This window comes from Cervus canadensis, chromosome 25 (assembly GCF_019320065.1).
Source record: "Cervus canadensis isolate Bull #8, Minnesota chromosome 25, ASM1932006v1, whole genome shotgun sequence".
Classification (NCBI taxonomy): domain Eukaryota; kingdom Metazoa; phylum Chordata; class Mammalia; order Artiodactyla; family Cervidae; genus Cervus; species Cervus canadensis.
The window spans coordinates 16,242,583-16,257,847 of record NC_057410.1 but is presented as its reverse complement, the minus strand read 5'-3'; the positions used below and the strand labels follow the sequence as shown (position 1 = coordinate 16,257,847).

At 34.9% G+C, this 15,265-nt stretch overlaps 1 protein-coding gene across 1 annotated transcript in view; it reads right to left on the bottom strand.

The window, feature by feature from the left end:
- MUC19 (mucin 19, oligomeric) overlaps nt 1-15,265 on the bottom strand; it is a 114,978-nt gene that overhangs the window by 80,340 nt on the left and 19,373 nt on the right. The window contains 15 exon segments of the mRNA XM_043447549.1: nt 250-281; nt 925-1,066; nt 2,650-2,775; nt 3,779-3,935; nt 4,007-4,246; nt 5,087-5,281; nt 5,369-5,473; nt 6,508-6,646; nt 6,941-7,092; nt 7,354-7,454; nt 7,552-7,604; nt 9,618-9,864; nt 12,216-12,342; nt 12,759-12,853; nt 14,756-14,905. Coding sequence (XP_043303484.1) covers nt 250-281; nt 925-1,066; nt 2,650-2,775; nt 3,779-3,935; nt 4,007-4,246; nt 5,087-5,281; nt 5,369-5,473; nt 6,508-6,646; nt 6,941-7,092; nt 7,354-7,454; nt 7,552-7,604; nt 9,618-9,864; nt 12,216-12,342; nt 12,759-12,853; nt 14,756-14,905 — 2,061 coding nt within the window.

The window sequence follows — 15,265 nt, the reverse complement described above, 5'->3', positions numbered from 1 at the left end:
CAGAGCCTACAGACAGGCAGGAGTAGAGTAAGAGAACTGCCCCATCTGCCAGTGGTTTCAAGTGCCTTGGCAGCATTGGTTTTGAACTGATCCAACATAAACAAACACACTGAAACGGGCTTGTGTCAATCCACTGAGGACAGTATAAAGCATTAACTACATACTCCTCTGCTGTTGATGGTCTAAAAAGACTCCAAACTCTTTATCTCATCTTTCCTAAATCAATTAGAGTAAAATATAGTGACTCACCACTGCACTCCAATTCTCCTGCGATGCAATAGCTGAAAGTTAAATTATAAACAAAAACAGAAACAATCAAAAAGAGAAAGAACTTGAAAGTTTTAACTCCTAATTATATACATTTCCTAAATTTAAAGCAACAAATTGTCTAACAGTGAAGATCAAAACAGAACCAAATAAGAGAAAAATAAATAATTGTTTCCCCAAGAGCATGCTATGGGTTCAAATTGGTTTTGTTTTTGTTTTTTTGTTTTTCCCTGTATTGTTTCCTAATCTTTTCACTGAGGTATCCTTGGGACCTAAAAGAATGTTTGGAATCAAGCTGTAAAGTTAGTTCTTATATTTTCAGTTTCAAACATGATGTTTTTTGATGGACTTGTTGCTCTAGTACAGACCTCCCTTTGAAAGCCTATAAACATGATCTTACATTTATGGAATGAAAACTTTCTTTTTACCCAAAACAACATAGTGACACTTTCTGTACTGTCTTTTCCACTAAGATTTAACAAATCATTAGTCCATACATGGATTTAATGAAAACCCAAAATAAGTAACATAAAACTGAACCTAAAGCTGACCTCCTCATATAGAAGTAACAGAGTTAACAATACATTCATTGATTTTTTTCTTGTTTTCTAAATAAAAATGTAAGGAACAGAACTATCAGACAGTTAGAGAATATACCATGTTCTCCCACAGTTATCTTGAATCACTCCACCGGCTGGTACGATGTCATTATAGAAGCAGCTGCACTCAGACAAACTGACGCACTTCATAGTATTCTCATCCAGGTAGGGAGCACTGTCCGGGCATTTGGCATAACAGCCTGTGTGTAAAAACAGCCCTCAGTTCATCTCTATTTGCTGAAACTCCCCATACTGCATTATATATTTGTACACTTACTTCAATGATTCCAAGAACTGAAGTAGATAACAGCATACTTTTAGTGAAAAACATAAAATTGAACAGGATTCAGATTCTTTGGCAATGAAATATCAACCTGAGAACTTAGAAATTTCAGCTGACTTAATTTTTTCTAAAATATTTCCTAAATATTTTAAGAGGTTTACTACTGTAATGACAGCCACGATGTTGAACATAACACAAGACTTGGATAAGTATGTGTCTTGAAACGTGAATGCCAATTCTAAACACTTTCATGAATACCAATCCTAAATACTATTTCATTATCTATTCGTCTGCTGATGGACATCTAGGTTGCTTCCATGTCCTGCTATTATAAACAGTGCTGCGATGAACATTGGGGTGCACGTGTCTCTTTCAGATCTGGTTTCCTCGGTGTGTATGCCCAGAAGTGGGGATTGCTGGGTCATATGGCAGTTCTATTTCCAGTTTTTAAAGAAATGCTGTGGTACATATACACCATGGAATATTACTCAGCCATTAAAAAGAATTCATTTGAATCAGTTCTAATGAGATGAATGAAACTGGAGCCAATTATACAGAGTGAAGTAAGCCAGAAAGATAAAGACCAATACAGTATACTAATGCATATATATGGAATTTAGAAAGATGGTAACGATAACCCTATATGCAAAACAGAAAAAAGAGACACAGATGTCAGAACAGACTTTTGGACTCTGTGGGAGAAGGCGAGGGTGGGATGTTTCGAGAGAACAGCATCGAAACATGTATATTATCAAGGGTGAAACAGATCACCAGCCCAGGCTGGATGCATGAGACAAGTGCTCGGGCCTGGTGCACTGGGAAGACCCAGAGGGAGCGAGTGGAGAGGGAGGTGGGCGGAGGGATCGGGATGGGGAATACATGTAAATCCATGGCTGATTCGTGTCAATGTATGGCAAAAACCACTACAATATTGTAAAGTAATTAGCCTCCAACTAATAAAAATAAATGGAAAATAAATAAATAGATACTATTTCATCAGATAGATGAAGATAGCAGAAATCATAATAAAATGGGCTCAAAATATCCCAAAGCCTGGGATTTAACATAGATGTGACTGTCAGAAAGCTTTTGTATCATCTTGTTTTTTTGCCACTTCTTTATTTTTATCTAAGATATGTAATGCTAAGAGTAAAGTACTTTTTAACTGTGGGTATAGTTAACTGGCCTCCATTCAAGTGAGACTATATTATATGTTGCATTCTGCAATGATAGTTTCAACAAATGCCTTGTCTAATGAAACGTATGAAGATTGCTAGTAGGATGAGACCACTATGTTCTCTCTCTCTCCTGTTAAATAGATAATTTATGCCTAGAGAAAATGTTTCTAATGTAGAAATACTAATGTCATAATAAAGATAAATAGATATTCATTAAATTACAAAATGTAAGATACTGAACTGCCAGAAACTAACATTTCCCAGTTTTAAGATATCAGTATAATCTGCACCTTTTCGTGGGTATTATTAAAATATGTCTTACCTTCTAAAAGTGCAGAAAATTTCTGGCCAATTACTCGATCTTTGCATGTTTTGGCAGTCACTGTGCCACAGGGTTCATAATGCCAGCTGAATTCCCCAGGTGCATTATAATAATCACAGTAGACAGCTAAGATTGAATTATAACAAATTACTTGCATTCATTATGACAATTTTCAACTTCAATTTTCCAAAGCATTTTTATGAGAGATTTTGAATGATACTAACAATAAACAGACCTAAAGTATATCATTCTGTCTTATTAAGTCCTTTGGCTGTATCCAAATTGCCATACAAGCCAAAACAGTTTTTTTAAAAGGGAGGGAAACTTATAGAATCAAAATAGCATTAAAAAAAAATCTCACAATAAGATTGATTTTAAGAAGAAGAGTAAACATTAACTTTTCCAATTTTTGAGCTATTTTTGATCATACTCTATATTCATGGTTTTAATGTTTAGCCTTAAGCGAGGAAAATAAATCTCTAGGAAAATTGGTCTTTTTAAGTGTAAATAACAGTTCCCAAATGAGGTAACTAAAGATTTCAATATAATATTCAATATAATATTTCAATATGTAAAGCTGTACATAATAGACCGAATAAAATGCAAATTCAATTTCAACATTTGTCACATTTTCTCTTACAATACCTTCCTTTGGAAGAAAAAGAGTTGACTAATTTCTACTAAAGTTACCATATTTCACACATATCAAAATTCTGTTTATATTCATATTATAGTTTATCTTGACTAGAGCACTATAAACATTTTCAAGATGATGTGTAAGGACTTCAAACAAAAGTGAAATGTGAGGTAAATATTTAAGAATATGTAATATACTAAGATAGGTAGGCAGTTCATTGCTCATCTAAGTATGAATAAGAAATATTTTCCATCAATATTCAATCTTCCTCTGTGAACATAACTTTTGAAACTAAAATTGAATTTGGTGCACCATGGCAAGTGCTATATTAAATAGGTATTTTTTTCCATCACGAACAAACATATTAATATGTTTTTAAGCCTGTTTATGCCCAAGAATGTGTATTTTCTAGGAAATATGAGAAGGCTGATTGCCTTAACAAAACGATTCTAGTTATGGCTTAAAGAAGAGCAACACATGGACGTCACTTACGACAGAGGTCTGGTTTTCTCCACGTGACACAGACTCCAACTGCGCTGCAGGCCTCTGCGTACATCGCCACCGCCGTGCAGAATCCCAGGTACTTCCCCTCCATGTCACAGGCGCAGGCCTCCTCAATACACGCATCATAGTACTCACTGGGGTCCACCTGGGGACAGCACAGCGCATCAGTCTCTGAGGGCAAAGCCTGAGGCTGCCCTTGCTCTCAGGGCCCCCTACCTTATTGTGGCACTCTCTGAAGGTGCTGTCCCGAATGATCTCACACTTCCGCACGGCCCAGGCTTTACAGTATGGATTTGAGTCACATGGGAAGGTTTGAGCAACTGTGTCTGAACATTCTTGACTTGTTTTCCAACTATTTCCAAACTCCAGTGTTCCAGCAGCTACTGAGGAGTATCTTGTGGTGAAATCATCCTTCAGATCACCATTGTTATTTCCACAGAGACCGCACACCTGACCCTACATAGATCAGAAAGAGTGCCGAAAACGTGAGTTATGCTAGAGATACATAGACAGATAGATAGATTTAGATAGATATATGATAGAGATATTAAGACTGTATACAAGTTTATTTTGAATTCCAAATTTTGGCAGAAAACCAGAATCTGTAGATAAGCTTCTCCTCCCGTTTAATCCAAGGTGTCCTATATTGCAAAATGATCTAGTACTGATCAAGATAAATGCCTTAAGAATTAAAAAATAATTACATTCACTAGCTTCAAATTTGACAGAACTGTACTCTTAGGTTCTTAGAATATTTGCTCTGAGAACTACATTAATTCTATCTATACACCAAGCAACCAAATATGGCTAAAATAGAATTCATCAGGTTTACTGCATTTATTGTCCACCAAATTCTATCATCTTTGATTACATTTAATATTACATGTGAGGTTGACCAGACAAGAAGCATTGCTCTATGATAAATATTGCCATTCTCCCACTTTCTACCTTTGAATCTGTCCTCTAACTCTCAGTAGCAAAAAATGATTTCACTTCTACTATGCTATTTGCAGACTTCCCCAGTGGTTCAGTGGTAAAGAATCCACCTGCAATGCAGGAGAGTCACAGGAGTCATCGGTTCAATCCCTGGGTCAGGAAGATCCCCTGGAGGAGGGCATGGCAACCCTCTGCAGTATTCTTGCCTGGAGAATCCCATGAACAGAGGAGTCTGGTGGGCTACAGTCCATGGGGTCGCAAAGAGTCGGACATGACTGAAGTATACTATCTGTATCTGTTTGCTATTTGCTCTGTTATAGTATGTTGAGATATATATATTTATGAAAGTGATATACATACATTCCAGCGTGGATCCAGTATAACAGAAATTCTTGTATTTTTGTCCCAAATTACGGTTATTCCGTTTAAAAATTTCAGAATCAAGTACAGGCCAACGGTATGAACAGAGTATGAATTTCCATTGAGTTCACATTCCTTACTTTCTGTAGTTTTGACTGCTGTAACTTTACCATCATGCAACACAATATTTTGATCCTGTAAGTTAAAAGACAGACTTACTTACAGTAACGTCAATCTTATTTGGCAGTTCATAATCTGAGGGGGAAAAAAATAGTACTGTACCTGAAAAGCAACTATAATTTTTCTCGAGCATGTAAGTCCATCCTCACAGCACGGGACGCTTTCAGTTAAAATACGGAATGTGCCATTTTCACGACCACAATAATCCTTTAAAAATTAAATTTTAATAATAGTTTATATCAGGAACATGGAACTCAATTACAATATTTGTATCAGACAAATATTTCTTAGACAGTGACACCTTATACTTAATAAATTACCATATGTTACATTATGGAATTTCCAAAAGACAATGGTTACCTGTGTTGCAAATCTGTAGTCTTGGCTGAGTCCAAACTAACTTGTTTGACTCAGTTCTTTTCCCATTACTTCCATACAAGCTTAGAATTATACCATAGATGTGAGTGTAAATTTATAATCTTATAAATTATAAGATTATGTAAGTTTATAATCTTAAATTTATTTCTAGATTGTTCAGACAGCTAGATAAAGATGTCTTTTTCTTCAGTGATTTATATGAAACTTGATATTCACTCAAAACTCATGCAAAACAATCCATATTTCACCCATTACATGTTACTTAGCAAGCAGTTTAAGTATATGGAGCAAGCATGGACTCCAGAATCTGACAGATCTAGGTTTGAATATGGGCATTTTCTACCTAGTAGTTCATGTTGCTTAACCTCTGTAAACCTCAACTTCTTCATCTCCTTCATGGGGATAATAATACAAGCGTTTTATATTATAAATGATTAAATGTATAGATTCACTTGGAAAAGAAGCAGTCATAAAATGGTAACTGTCATCGTTGCTGATAGTACTGTTGCTAAAATAATGACACCCAACATTTATTGAGCACTTATTATGTGCTCCAATATTTTCTCTAATTTGGTTTCAAGTAGGGGCTATTTCCATTATACAGTTAAGGAAACTGAGACACAGAGAAATTAAGGTATGTGCCCAAAGTCACACATCTGAGAAATGGCAGAGGCAGGAGTGAAATTTAGGCCTATCGGCTCCAGAACCATCATTACATTATATTACATTTTACTGCCTTCAGGAAACATATATGTGGCATGTTTTTTTTTTTTTAATTCACATTTTTGAGAATAAAATTCTCCAGAGTTCATCTAATAATTATGAAGTAAAGAAAAATTGTTTAAAAACACACTTGTAATTACCTCGATAAGTGCATACTGGCAAAGACCATCAAAGCTGTAACTTTTTCCATCAAAAGTTCTAACATGACCGTCCCCATAGATATGACAGGTGGTTTGACATTCATTTTGTGTACAGTTCCAAGATCCTTTTATGCAAGTACTAGAAGAAAACAATGATACAGTGTGGTAATTGTATCACGCCAAGATTATGACTGAGCTCATATTGCTTTTGTGAAGAATCACAAGACATATCAGTTTAAATTTTGCAGTTGTCCATTACATGATGTTCAAATTTTAATGCTATATAAAATTTGTTTTAAAAATAGTTTTTCTAACTACATCTGACCATTATTTTCCCAAATACCCCAAAGTATGACTCCTTTCCCATAAAAATAAGAGCAGATTGTATGCTTTCTAATATCCAAAACAAAGACAATAATTCTTTATTATATACCATTTGTTGCAGCCGACTGAGGTGACACTTCCTTGGTCATACTCTCGTCCACCAAAAGAGCATGGGCAGTCATCAGGAAAGACACAGTTCCCTTTAGAATTTCGAACCATTCCTTCAGGACAGTAGCACCCACGTTTGCAAGGCAAGTTGTCCTATAGAAGTAAATATAAAATATACACCATGAGGCACTAGTCTAAATTCTTTGCATTATCAGTTGTATTAATACTTGACAATGCATAAATAAACCAAGTATACAGTTAGAATCAGCATTTGACAATTCAAAATGACACACAAAAATAATATGACCTTCTAATTATTTTTCTTTGATGTCTTAATTTTCATCTTCACTGAAACAAAAGTTTTTTTGAAATAAAAGTTTTTAAAAATCTAAACTCTAATACCATGTTACTTACATCAAAAGTAGGTATGTTCCGAGTGCTACATGTACTATCAACTCTCCTCTGTGCCTTAGGATTCCTACAGTCAACATATTCAGCCCCTCCAGAACAATTCTCTGTGAGGCAAAGGAAGTTGTTAGTCAAGGGCCTCCTGATCTGCTTATTTTAACCAAAGTAGATATCTTAAGCTTGCATCGTGATTTCAAAACTTACGTAGTGTTAAATCAATGGGAGTCTGGCAAAGAAGAATCCCATCTCTACAGACACTGGAAAGAAAAAAAATTATAAATTTAAATAAAATTTCAGTGACAGCTTAATACACTGTTATACCAACTTTCATCCCTCATTCATAAACCCCCTGCTATATCATGAATAATAAGGTCAATGAGATACAGTCCCCCAAAAGATGCATGTGCATGTGCTCAATCACGTCCGATTCTTTGCAAACCACCAGGCTCCTCTGTCCATGTGATTTCCCAGGCAAGAATACTGGAGTGGGTTGCCATTTCCTCCTCCAGGGGATCTTCCCAACCCAAGGATCAAACCAGTGTCTCCTGTGGCTCCAGCACTGGTAGGTGGATTCTTTACCCTGACCCACCTTGGAAGCAGAAGAAAGACGCATAAAATGTAACAAATTATAAGATACAACTTGTATGTATTATAGGAATGTACAAATAAGGTTCTTAGGGACATGTAGAAAACTAAATGGAAAAGATGGCTGGATTTTGATGGATAAGTAAGTTTCAACAGATGTTGCTGATAAGATGCAAAGCTGTGACAAAGGAAAGAACAAGGCATGTTCTGCTGACTTGTTTGGATAGAAGGTAGGATACCTAGGGAGAAGTGGTAGAAGTAAGTTATAACCAGATTTCAGATGGTCTCAAATGACATGCAAGTTTGTTTCTATTCTTTAGGCAACTGTCACCCTAAAATCGCTTTTTGAGCAGCTAAGTGGCACAATCAGAACAATGCTTTAGATATGACATCCCAGTGACAGTACCGGAGACATGACAGAGAGCAAGCAAAGAACAGTCAAGTTCACACAGTAGTACAAAGAAGAGGTTTTACAGATTGAAAACAGGAAAATGCTAACACCATCCATAATTTGGAGGTGCTAGCCTAAGTTTTATTAAACAGGTAATCTACCGATTCTCCAGCATTTACTGGGAAAGTAATCGTTAATTAAATCCCAACCAAATGTTCTGTGTACTTTGTTGATTAAAAGGAGTTGTTACATATGCTTTCCTTTAAAATGACCAAATTATTATTATTCATTGCTAAATGATATCTTTTTAAAATTAATTTATTTTAATTGGAGGCTAATTACAATCTTGTGGTGGTTTTTGCCATACATCGACATGGAACTAAAGAAAAGAGAGAAGGTGCATCCAAAGATTTTTGGAATGACTGCTTCACTTTTGCAGTTATGTCTTTAAGAATTGCTATTTCTGTTCATGAAATTAGAAATGTAGATAAATTACTTTGCCCAAACTGCAGGAATCACAACCTCCTTATCCATCACAAAAAGTTATAGTTCTTTGATACCTCCTACCACCCTGGAACAAAGTTTAAATTCTGGAATATGACCTGGTTAGTTTCTTCTTTTCCAGCACAATCTTGTGTAACAACAACCGACATGTACAATACTATTTTAAGCATTTCCTACATTACTGCATTCTGTTTCCTTGACTGGAAGTCACTCTTCACACTCCAATTTTGTCAGGAAAAAGATTCATCCCTGAGGAAAACTGAAATGCTGGTCTCTTCTGAGAAGTTGTGTTTTTCTTTTTTTTCTTTTTTAAATCTCCTGAGGTAGCAACTGGCCCTTGCTAGTACCATATGATAGTATATAAACCTCTTTGCAATAGTCTGCATGCTTACTCTGAGCCCAAGACAACGACCACTCATCTTTGCAACTCCAGTGCTTAGCACAAAGCCTGACACATGGTGGGCATTTATTGAATAACTGTTGGTTGAATGATAAATGCTGAGAGACAACTAGGAATTGCCTGAGTATGAAATTGCTTTGCATTCTCTGTACATAGCAGCTACTAGAATATTTTGCTACTGTCATTTAAAACCAAACATGAGTGGGCTATATCAGCAATGGCCATTACAGTGAAATGTACACTCCAGGTAATATTAAACTTTAATGAGAAATACAAAATTTAAAATGTGGCAGGTCTAAAGAAGATTTCATCCAAGCAAAAGACGATTTCTTTGAACAGCAAAGTCTCTTGATTTTAAAGTCATAACAAGTATATGTGGAATTTCCATACCATTTGTTGTCATCAATATGGATGAGTTTGCCTGGTTGCACGACCTCATCATTTATGTAGCAGTCACACTGAGATTTTGAAACACAATTTCCTTCATTATTCTTGTACATTTCATCAGGGCAAGTGCATCCATCAACTGGAATGCCTTCCATATCACAGCTCTTATCTCTCTCTGACAATGATCGGCAAGAACTATTGCAGGTTTTTACATTGTACTTGAAAACTAGGCCACTAGGACAAGATTGATCTGTTGGTATAGGGAAAATATGGTCAGCATGTAAATATCCAGGGTAATTAGTAATCTTAATTCAACTTGATGTTTACAGTATTATAGTGAATTGACCATAATTGAGTTATGAATAATAAAGGAAAAGGTACTTGTCCTTTTTTTCTGTCAGTATTGAGACACTGCTCTAATGTCGACACATTCTGCTGGAGATAAAGCCCATACACAAGATAGATAGGTCATTGCTCTCAGGCAGCTTATATTCCTTGGGAAAAGACAATCGTGGTACGTGCTAAAAAGCAAAATAGGAAGCTCTGAATGTGTATAGCTGGGAACCTGTCCTTGGTGAAGAGGAGGGACAGATAGACAGCCTGAAGATGGGAATTCTATATCTGGAGAACAACTTAAGGTAGAAGAGAGGGGAATTCTTTCAAAGAGCAAGTAAGAGAATAGAAACTATAAACCTTGTAAGCAGTTTGGTCTTTAGCCTGAAAGCCATAAAATGCCACTGACTTGTTTTAGACTGAAATATCACATGATCAGGGTAGTTTTATTTGGTTTTACTTTAAAGATTATACTGATTTCTCTGTAGAAATTGAATTAGAGGGAACCAAGACTGGATATTGAAAGAAGCTACTACAATCATCCAATAGGAAAAATGGCTCTTGAACTAGGTTGGTGGCAACAGAGATGAAAATATATGAATGGATTTGAGAGTAATTTTGGAGGTGAACTTAGACCTTACTGATTGACTAGAAGTTGGCTATACAGTATTAAGTATGATCTAGAGAGATGCATTTCCCAAAAGCTTTTCTGAAGTCACATTTGAAGAATGCAGTAGTTTTCTTTTTTATTCAATGAAGTATTTATCAGCCTTCTAAGATTTTTTCACTTTTTTCTTTCACTGATTATAGTCAATTTACAATATTATATTAGTTTCAGGTGTATAACACAGTGATTCAAAAATTTTATAGGTTATATTCTGGTTTATAGTTATAAAATATTTGATATATATCCTGTATTGTACAATATATACTTGTAGCTTATTTATTTTATATACAATAGTTTGTACCTGTTAATCCCTATATTTTTCCTCCACCCTTCCCACTGGTAACCACTGGTTTGTTCTCTATATATGTTCATTTATTTCTTTATTGTTACATTCACTAGTTTGTTTTATCTTTCAAATTCCACTTAAAAGTGATAACATACCATGTTCTTCTTTCTCTGTCTGACTTTAGGGTAAAAATTTTTTAAAACAAAGCAAGATTTTTTTCTGGTCTCATGGCATGTGGGATCTTAGTTCCATAACTAAAGATACAACCTGTGCACCCTGAATCAGAAGCACAAAGTTTTAATCTCTGGACCACTTGGGAAGTCCCCAAAGGATGAACGCAGTAATTGATTCCCTAATTTACTAATTTATTTCTTCAAAATAAGTTACTAATACTTGACTATCAGTTAAAATGCAGTAGAAGTCAAAACATTATTTAAATTTCAGCATATAAAATTGAACAAAAATATATATTTAAATATAAATGCACATATATTCTGGTCTTATTAAAATATAAATGTATTTAATCAAGATATAAGAAATAAATCAAGAAATCAATATGCAAGGATTAAACAAACATGTTGTTGTTTAGTCAGTAAGTCATGTCTGACGCTGTAACACAGGACTGTGGCCTGCCAGGCTCCTCTGTCCACGGGATTTCCCAGGCAAGAACACTGGAGTGGGTTGCCATTATTTAAAAATAAAGAAAATCATCTTTGAAAGAACCAAATACAAATTTGTAAATACACACACCTAAACTACACATTAAATTAAACTACATACTAAATTAAACTACATATGGATGTGAGAGTTGGACTATAAAGAAGGTTGAGTACCAAAGCATTGATGCTTTTGAAATGTGGTATTGGAGAAGTCTCTTGAGAGTGCTTTGGACTACAAGGATATCAAACCAATCCATCCTAAAGGAAATCAACCCTGAATATTCACTGGAAGGACTGATGCGGAAGCTGAAGCTCCAATACTTTGGCCACCTGATGTGAAGAGCCAACTCACTAGAAAAGACCCTGATGCTGGGAAAGATTGAAGGCAGGAGGAGAAGGGGACAACAGAGGATGAGATGGTTGGATGGCATCACCAACTCAATGGAAATGAGTTTGAGCAAGCTCCAGGAGATGGTGAAGGACAGGGAAGCCTGGCGTGCTGCAGTCCCTGAGGTTGGTTGCAAACAGTCAGACACAACCGAGCGACTGAACAACAGCAACAAACTACACATAAACACACACACACACACACACACACACCCCTGTTGTAAAGCTGAGAAGAAAGGAGAGCTATCTAAAGCCTCTATTCTGCTTACCACATAGCCCAGTTCTCCATCCTACCATGGAAGTTTCCTTCTCAGCACATGCTTTCACATAGTTGCCTAAAATTGTACACAGGCAATCTTGGCTATTTTCACAAGTACAAGTGTATTTTTTGCATTCCTTTAAAATAAGAAACAAATTTATATTATGAAAATATTCAGAACAGATAAACTGGTATAACAAAACAGTTTATAACCACTCCTCTTCTGGAAAATATTTTGTCCTTGAAACTTTTGGAATTATTTTATGTCTCAAAATATGCAAATTAGAAAATCAAATATTAACTGAGTTTTCCAAGAACTTAGAGAAACTTATTCAAGATTTTCCTCATGTGGGATTATTTTCCACTCCCTCTTTTTTGAGTTGGTATATCTAACAATTGAATAAAGTAATATAATCCAATTTAAACTTAAATGTATGTCTTAATCTACTGAAAATGACTGCTATTTGAACATTTTTAACATCTAATGCTTCCTTCCTTTAGTATTATAAAAATGTTTCTCAAAAAGGGCTGTTAATGTTAGACCTTCACATACCTCATGATATGGTTTAGGGTCCACAATTGAATGGCAAGAAGCAAAAGGACCAGTCAAATCAAGAAGAATTCCACAGTGCCTTTCAGCAAACCGTTCTGAAAGAAAATTAATGCACCCAACACTAGATTAAATATCATAAATTTTTAATTAAAAGAGAAAGTGTAAATTTTTTAAACTATCCTCTGATTTGTGTCTTTATTAAAACAATTGGTTTTTAAAGTGTTATGCTATAATTTGCTATCACTGTATGCAAAAAAGCATGATATAATAAGAAACAAATCTTTATTAGCTTTGGACTTTTATATTAAATCAGTTAACCTTTTTCTGAAGTGCAATTTCTATATAAAATATGAATAAGGGAACCAGATTATTTAGGTAACTTTAGTTTGCAATACATATTTATGTTAAATTATGAAAGGTCGGTACTGTCACCCCAGAAGGTCAAATCAGTGTTTCTGAAGGTCATAAATTGACAATCATTATCAATAATTAAAATACAATAACTTCATTTAGCTGCTTAGTTGATACTAGGTAGATTTATCAATAGTCTTCTGTTAAATTAATTGAAGAGAAAATTCACAAAACAATTCATTAAACATTTAAGTCAAAAATGTTTTGCTCAGTGATTTGCAAATTCTCAAGGATGATGACCATGCCTAGCACAAGCATTGCTAGAATTTTTTTTAACTATTTGCTGATTGACTTTTAAAAGTGACCGTCACCAAAAAGCAATAAAGGACAATGACCGAACCTATTAAAAGGACATTGAGGCCAATTATTCTTAAAATTTGGACAAACTTGCAACCAGGTATCAATGCTTTTATGTAAATATTACTAGCATGTTATTATTGTTTAATTTTCTGTATTTTATGTTATTAAGTTATATTTAAAGCACTGAAAATTGAAATAGTCATATCTCTCAAAAGTATTAACATATAGTCTGCTTAACATAAAGTGGCTTGGTTTCTTATGAGATATATATATTTTTTTACCTATTCTCATTTTATTTTCATTGCAACACCCACAAAATAAAATAATGACAAAACCTTGAAATGTGCATTACCATACTGATGTTAATGCATTTATCAACTCATCTTTTAAATCAAAACAAATAAATGAAACTTCAAAAGGAGTCACTTCAGTAGTTTATAAACTGATCAGACATTTGTTTCAAGTAAGCAGATTAATTAAGAAATAACAAATTAGTATTTCATTATAATATATTTTAACTTACCTTCCACTGCATTCCATCATTTATGAAAGAAGCAACATAAAATGAAGCATATGTTAAAATCAATGATACTAGAGGAACAATTAGAGAAAGACTGGGACTCAGAACACTTGGATTATACCTTATTGAGAACACCCTATCTAAATCTCCATTATCACCATCTACATGAATGGGAATAATAACCTCATCCACATCCTTCACCACTCTTTGTAGAAATAAATTGAATTATCAATAATATGTATGAAAGTCCTTGGTAAGCTGAATCATATAAGTGTACAGTTTTTCCACTAAAATCTCTATTTGGAGGTTGGTATAACTAATATACATGATGGCAGTGGTTAGAAGACCTGGATCTAACTACAGCTGTACCGTGAAGTGTCTCAGGAATTTGGGTGAGTGTCGCTATTCAAAGAAATGATCCTTTCTACAACTATATAAAATAGAAATAATAATAACAGAAGTGATGAGTGAAGTCTCTTCTAACCCTATAATTTTAAAACTATGGAGAAAACTGTATACGGAGGAAAAGAATGGGTAGAGAAGACAACAGTGTCTCTTCCTCCATCTATTCCCGAATGAGAAGCTTGTTTCCTAAGAGTCATCAGCCAGTCAAATTGTTTCTCCACTGTTCCCTCTAAAACTGAAAAAGTTCACAAACACTAGCTGAAAACCGGATTATCTAGTAGTCTCATATTATTACCAGAATAAGTTTATAAATCCAGTGACAAATATCTAATTACAGAGTTTGAGGTTCAATAAACATTACCTTTTTCTATACTGATGCATGAAGCAGTGCTAGCTTTAGGACAGGGCATCATTTCCCAAGAACTAGCAAATGCCTGAGAGGTCTTTTCTAATATGTTCTGACTTGACATGAAATCATCCTCTGCTCTGTTGTTGTGGGAACCACAGAGCCCTGCAGAAAGCACAGAACAAATGTTAGCATCGTCTCACCTTTGGATTCACATTCAGTTCTTTGCTCAAATCAAATCATGCATGAGCCACATGAGAGTATGTCTTGGTTAGTCTTTATACATATGAGTAAAATTTCATGACACATCAAGTTAATACTGCCATTTATAATTCCAGGAGCACTGAAACACCATTTGAAATGAATATTATTTTCTTCCTGTTTGTTGCTGTAACTTAACCTCCTTGGACAAGGCTTTAGAAAGCATGCCTAAAGTAGAAAGCTTATGACTGCACATTTTCAGTTTCATTGTGAAAAGCTGAATCATGTTAAGAGCTATCTGCCTTTCTTATCTGGACCCTTCTG